General features: G+C 49.0%; 1 protein-coding gene across 2 annotated transcripts in view; it reads right to left on the bottom strand.

The window, feature by feature from the left end:
• Positions 1-873: 873 nt before the first annotated feature.
• SARS1 (seryl-tRNA synthetase 1) overlaps positions 874-7,070 on the bottom strand; it is a 26,305-nt gene continuing 20,108 nt past the window's right edge. The window contains exons 7-12 of one of the 2 annotated variants that reach the window (XM_006149517.2): positions 3,668-3,889; positions 2,859-2,988; positions 2,429-2,586; positions 2,103-2,174; positions 1,622-1,751; positions 874-1,270 (exon numbers count right to left, since the gene is read on the bottom strand). In XM_006149517.2, the coding sequence (XP_006149579.1) occupies positions 1,113-1,270; positions 1,622-1,751; positions 2,103-2,174; positions 2,429-2,586; positions 2,859-2,988; positions 3,668-3,889 (870 nt within the window). In that variant the 3' untranslated portion in view covers positions 874-1,112. The remainder of the gene's footprint in view (positions 1,271-1,621; positions 1,752-2,102; positions 2,175-2,428; positions 2,587-2,858; positions 2,989-3,667; positions 3,890-7,070) is intronic. The other variant, XM_006149518.2, reaches the window with a different exon arrangement.

Genomic DNA, 7,070 nt, shown 5'->3' with positions numbered 1-7,070 from the left:
CTCCGCAAAAAACCCGCAGCCGTAAAGCACGGCGGCGAAGTCTGGACGCCCACTGCCACGTGGCCACGGGTCTCACCTCCCTTACCCACCTTGGGCTTCTGTCCTCCATGGGATGGAACAGGTATAATCATGTCCCCACCCTACCTTCTGGGACCATCACAGAGATAAAAGAGATCATCTGTAGGAAGTACTTTAACCTCCTCTAAGAGATGCACTGAACTTACACAAGGTGTTATTAAAGTCAAGTGTTTGTAGATTGCAGATGAAAGGAAGCAGGTAAATAAAGAGCCTAAATATCACTCTCCCCAGAAAGAGTGAACTGGCAATTAGGGCAGCAGTGGGGGCTCCAGAGAAGGGATCAGACAGCCCCCTTCTCACTGCTGCTCTCTTGTCCTTTAGAGCTGCAGCCACAAGCTGCTACGCAGTTGATCTCCCCTTCTGGAGGAGGGCTGTAAAGAGAGAAGCAGTTGTTAGTAAGTCTCGACCCGTGCCCTTGATGCGAGGGGCTGTGTGGATTAAATACAGCCTCATCCACCCTGATGCCTCACACCCTCCGCCCTTGCCACGGAGCCCTTCCTGGCGAGTAGGTGTTCAGAGGCTCTTACATAATTCTGGTCTCTGAGCGAGTCCTACATCATGGCTTTGAAACAGGGAGGACCCTGGTGCTTCTTCTGCAAGCTGATATGTCTAAGACCTCAGGTTTTCACAGTCCCCTTGAGTTTTTACTAACTCTACCCCTGCCTTCGCCTACCTGCTCAAACGCGCTCTGACTTGCTTAACTGAGCAGCCTTATTTAACAGGAAAAGAGAAGTGAAGACGGTCCCGGGGAGAACTGTCAGGGACAGGGTTCAAGCCCCAGGAAGAAGACTGAGGAAGAGTCTAGGCCCTCCCCAGAGAAGCTTTATTACATGTTTCCTGCCGTCATCAGTGACTGGATCCTAGGCCCGTGTGAAGGGGGAGGAACGTGCGCGCTGTACAGGGCAGTGCTCCTGCCGTAGCTGTGCAGTCAGACGGGGCAGGGCGGCGGGCGGGGGCGTGGCTTCCTGCTCCTGGGTGGCTCTGAGGTCCTGCTGACAGACAGGGAAGCCTGGCAGGCTGGGAGGAAGGAATGTTCAGGCATCGGTGACCTCCATGGTCTGCAGCCGGTTTTCCAGGGTGACATCTTTTGCTGCCACTTTCTTTTTGCTGCCCTCATGTTGCTTCTTCTGCTTCTTGGATGGCTCCTGGTCAATGGGCGCAGGCTTCACAAAGGGGATCAGTTCTTGAAGTCCTGGACGGAAGAGCAAACCCAATGACCTATCATTTCTCCGAGAGTCGAGGGGCAAGGACCAGAGAGGAGAAGTCAACCAGACAATGATCCCTTTGAACAAGGGCGTGCCATAATGGACACTGGTTTTGCTTATTCTATTCTCCCCTGGCCGACTATCAGCAGCATTAAAATCTCATACCTGCACTGGCTACTTTCTCTACCAGCCCCTGCACTGCTCGGCACCAGGGGGAAGGCAGAGCTTCGGGGACTGCGTCTCAATAAGCAAGTCGGGTACATTCTGCAAGGGGCCTGCTGTTCGCAGAGTGTGAGGGCAGGAAGGAAGAGAAAGGTGAGCTGGGCTGGGAGTATTACCTGAAGGCATGAACTCCTTCAGTTTCTCGGGCACGATGATGCCCTCCTCCGTCTGGTAGTTCTCCAAGATGGCGCAGATGGTACGCGTCGTGGCACACATCGTGGCGTTGAGCATATGGACAAACTCCACCTGGGAAGAGCATTCCCGCAAGGAAGGTTACACTCGACTCTCAGCGGGCCTTACTAGTGACCACGACTTTCCCAACTACAACCGGCCATATCCAGACAACGGACTCTACTTGCTGTCAACTTTTTGCTAAACCTGACTCGGTTATATGACTGCCTACTGGTAACTCCGGGAGGATTCCTCACGTCTCCATGAGTGACCAGTGGGAGGCTCTAATATTTGGAGAGTTGGGGCCTTGGAGAAAAGGAAGAAACTACTACTGTGGCTTCTCCTTTTCATCCCTTTCAAGCCCCTGACCTGGAAATGACTAGGGCCTGAAAATCGGGTTTGAAGAGATAAGCTTACAACCCAGACCTTCTTGGGTGAGTAGAGGGAAGACACTGTCTCCAACTTGTTCTGTGTAGATAAATGGAGATTATTCTTTCTCTGGAGTTAGGAAAAACAAAGCCAAAAAGAGAAAAGCTAGAATTACCTTGTAGAACAGTGCTACATTCAGATTTCTATCTAAAAGAACTCCGCCCTGACTCAGTAGAAGTCATGTTCAGCTTTTCTTTGTGGTCTAGACTGAGAAGCTCAGATGTTCCCATGACATGGGGAACTAATGTCCTCCAAGCACTGGGAACAGACGGAGGGACTGTGTCCTGAAGGCCCTGCTTCCCACCTCCCCAGGGGCCGTCTACCTTGTCCATCATCTTCTTGGTCTGCCCGTATCGGATTCGGAGCCGGCGAGCCTGGTAATCCGTGCAATTAGAACAGGAGACTAACTCACGGAAGGCTCCTGAGCCCGGAAACCAGGCCTCCAGGTCGAGCTTCTTGCTGGCAGCGTGATTCAAAGAACCTGTATGGAGAAACCCCTAGAATTCATGAAGGACGGATGGCGTTTCAGAACCCTTCCCTTTAGTGAACCTGAATTCTTTAATTCACATCTTATCCCAGAAGTGATGCCATGCCCAGATACCCTTATCCCCAATAATCCCAAGTGAGAAGAGTGTGATATTTTAATTAACGTGGGTAATGAGTTGGATGGTGAGCTGTTTCTTTGTGAGGCAGCCAAGCTGGCGAAGGCGGTGTTTGTGGCATTGGGGGGGTGCAGGGGGAGGGGTCCCATACCTGAGACGATATTCACAATGTGGTAGGGGATCCCCAGAGACTGGTAGAACTCCTCCGCGGTGGTAATCATCTCCTCGAACATCTCCCACGACTTGTTGTCATGGGGCGATGAGTACACGAACTGCTCGATCTGCAGAGGGGGACCAGGGAGACAGTGCTGATGGTATGGGGTGGACAAGCTCAAGGACAGAAGTGGAGGCAGCCTTGCAGTGAAGACCTGTGCCACTGGGAGACAGGCGAGGCGAGGCCTCAAGCAAGAGGGATCAGTGCTCAAATGGACTGGGACTGTAATACGTGCAAATGCTTTTCAGGAAGTTCATGGGAAATGTGCATTATGAAAAAACTACACATGGGTTTCAACATTTTTTTACACCAAAATAAACTCATACTGTAATTCATTTTTCCAAGACTTTTTGAGGTCCTCTTGTGTAAAGAACTTACCACATAGATGCCATCTTCAGTTCTAAGTGAGTTATACATACTGCCTAGTCTAAGACCTGTAGCAGGTCCAGTGAGGTAGGTACTACTATTATCCTCCTGCTACAGAGGTGGAAACTGAACACAGAGAGGTTAAACACTCTGTCCAAGGTTACACAGCTATTAAGTCGTAGAGCAAACATCAGGAGCCAGACAGCCTGTGTCCAGAGACTGTGTGCTTCCCAGGCTCTGTCCCACAAACATAGACACTGGCAACGGGAGGAAAGGCTGGAGCCAGGAAGGGTCTGAGCAACACAGATCAGTCTCCCCTCTAACCTTCCTGGATAGGTAGACAGAAGGGTCCTACTTTTTACCCTGATCTGTCTACTCACCTTCTCAAATTGATGGACTCGAAAGATGCCACGGGTGTCACGGCCATGGGAGCCCACCTCCTGGCGAAAGCAAGTGGACAGGCCAGCGTACTTGATGGGCAGATCCTCTGGCCGGAGCCACTCGTCCCGGTGCAGAGCAGCGATGGGCTGCTCCGATGTGGCAATCAGGTATTTCTCATCATAGGAATTGTCATCAGACTTCTCACTCCCTTTGCCAATCACCTGTAGGAGGAGGGACCTGTGCCAGTTAGAGTGCAGGAGGAGGACCTCAGCTACGACAGGAAACCACGGGAGAGATGATGGTCAGAGGGCGGGGAGAATTCTTTTTTATTCTGTCTGAACATGGGGAAGGGAGATTAAAAAAAAAAAAAAAAGAAAGAAGGGAATAAGTCAGTTCAAAATGAGGTCCTTAATAGAGACCAAAGAAATGAAAATTAAGAGGAAATAATATTTTTCACTTATTCAAGAAATAAAACTTACAAATGATGTATAATGGTAGCTGTGCAATAAAACTGTGTTGGCTAAACGCAAATTAATCCACTCAACAAATGTTAGTGGGCTGGCTTCATAGCATAGAGGTTAAGACTGAGCAGAGGGGGACCGGCAGTTGGCGTAATGGGTATGTCGCTGGATTCCCACGTAGTCGGTTTGAGTCCAGGACCCGGTGGCTTAAACTCACACTGGGCGTGTGTGTGTGTGTGTGCCCAAGATCCTGAGAGGAGAATGGAGGAGAAAGGATTGCAGCGTGGCCATCCCCCTGGGGGGTGATTTCTCACTTTCCGTCTGTCTTTCTGGTGAGCACACATGCCCTATAGCAAACACCCCAACAACAACAACAACAAAAGACTGAGCAGAGGAAGTCAGATTTCATGTGGCTGACCAGGGTCCAAGTCCTGACCTGGTGTGTTTTTCATGAGTGTGCCAAGTGCAATGTGAGGAACGGAGGAAAAGGACTGCACATACGAGGCCCTGCTGAGGGCTTGCGTACACGCACATGCGGGTCCTGCATTTCTCCCTCCTGTGCATGTACCCTCTGACATTAAAACAACGAAACACTTAAAAACACCCCAACAACAATAGTAGTAAAGTCAACATAATTAAGATTAAAACAAAGTGGGCCGGCCTGTGGCCTGGTGGTTGGTGTGGGTGGCCAAGTACGAGGCTGGGGAGTCCTGACTCCACTGACAGCCTGAGAAACATGGCCACGGGGAGGCAGAGATGGAGGGGGATTGTTGTGTGGCCTTCCCCACAGGCAGTGCTTTCTCTTTCTCTCTCTCTCTCTCTAGTGAGTACACACACTCTCTGGTAAATTAAAAAAAAAAAAAAAAAGGCATGTTTGAAAACAAAAATAAATGTTTGCAAGGCATTTATTAAATGCCAAGTCTTCTTTGCCAGTGCTGGGCAAAGAGACATAGTCTCTGCTTTCCTGGTGTTTATGGGTTAGTCTAGTGGTTGTAATCCTTAAAGAATATAATTTAGGGGCCTGTGTTGGTTAGGCACTGAATTCTCACATTGGGAGCCAGTCGGGGGCATGGTGGTTAGGCACTGAATTCTCACACGACAGACCATGGTTTGAGTCCCAGACCTGGGTACATATGTCCAAAATTCTGAGAGGAGAATGGAGAAGGGAATGTGGTGTGTCCATCCCCCCAAGGGGGTGATCTCTCACTTTCCCTCTCTGTTTCTCTCTAGCAAGTGCATGTACCCTATGGCAAAAACCTGAAAAAGATAAAAAGAATATAATTTGCTGTTCGGCTAAAGAAAATGTGAAAAAAGAAAGTATAGATGGGACAGTCTGTTGTAATGTTATTTATTGATAGCAAAAAAGGAAAAAAAAAAAGCCGCCGCCTAAATATTTAACAGGGGAAGAGCTGACTATCCTATATGTCCAGCCAAGGTAACGTGATGACTAGGGGGTCAGCATGTGGCATATTGGTTAAGACGCTGGACTCCCCACATGGCCAACTGTGGTTTGAGTCCCGGATCCAACAGCTTGAAACTCATGCCAAGCACATATGCATCGCACCCAAAATCCCAGGAGAAGAATGGCCTTCCCCCTGGGGGGGGTGATATCTCACTTTCCCTCTCACTGTCTCTGTCTGTTTCTCCAGCAAGTTTACATGCCCCATGGAAAAAATCTTTAAAAAGGAAAAAAAAAAAAGATGACTAGGGTCAGCCTGTGGCATGACGGCTAAGGTGGCTGGATTTCACTTGGCCAACGCTGTGATCTGAGTCCCAGACTGTGATGTGAGAAACATACTGGGTGCCTGTGTGTGCCCAACATCCTGAAAGGAGGGAGAAGTGGAGAAGACGGGGTGCTTTCTTGCTCTCCCTTTCTCTCTCTTTCTGGCAAGTGCAATACACCCCCTGGCAGATTACAAAAAATAAAGAGACAACTGAAGGAGATTGGACACTGGCACAGAGGTACCGCAACACTCTGCAAAGCTGACCCAGAGACCTCCCTGAATATGCCAGGTGTGTGTGTGACCATGACTGGGGGCTGGCTGAGGTGGGGGAGACTGCAGCATGGTCTCATTACCCTGTTGACAGTGCTATCTCTCTGTCTCTCTGACTCACAGGAGAGAGAAATAAACTTAAAAAATAAGATGATTATGAAGACCACACAGTAACAAAGGAAAATGCTTCTAATACACAGTTAAGTGAAAAGTTAATCGTCTATGTCCACTGTGATTATAAGTATGTGAAAATGACTATGTATGAAAAAAATCCCAGAGAGAAAATTTTTAAAATGACAATCATTGCATTAGGACAATAGAATAGTCAATGATTTCTTCCTGCCACTCCCGGATTTTTCTGGGGCCCCAAATCTGTTTAACTAAAAAAAAAAAAAAAAAAAAAAAAAACACACACACAACAAACAGGGGAGGAAACTTCCTCTAGGCCAGCACTTGGGGAACTGGAAAACCGCTTTTCTCCTGGGAGGTTAATCCCCTGTGAGGCTGTTCACACAGAACACAGAAAAACTTCCTCTGTGGTACGAGCCACACACAGCCATTTAAATGAAATGAGAATTTACTTCCTCAGGTGCACGAAATAATCTGAGGTCTCGGCAGTCCCAGGCGGCAGTGGCTGGCACAGCGGGTCATGTGGACACAGAGCGCTTCTTCACTGCAGAAAGCTGGCCGGCACCAGGCTCTCGTCCGGAGCACGAGTGAACCGAGGCAAGAAGTGCTAGCCCAAATTCCTCACTTTGGAGACCCCTGATTCTTCCTGCCTGTGGCCCCAAGAAGCAACTAGTTACAACGTGGAGGACGCAGGAAGCACATCCCTGCTGCTCCCTACGACTTCTCGTAATCGTTCGCAGGCATTTCTCCCTCTCGCTACCTGTCCTGGACAGTTCTCATGTTTTTTTTTTTTTTTTTTTGGGAGATTTTCACTTTGG

This window comes from Tupaia chinensis, unplaced genomic scaffold (genome assembly GCF_000334495.1).
Source record: "Tupaia chinensis unplaced genomic scaffold, TupChi_1.0 Scaffold000270_1, whole genome shotgun sequence".
NCBI classification, from domain to species: Eukaryota; Metazoa; Chordata; class Mammalia; order Scandentia; family Tupaiidae; genus Tupaia; species Tupaia belangeri.
The sequence above is the reverse complement of the archived record's forward strand: the minus strand, read 5'-3'. Positions and strand labels throughout refer to the sequence as shown.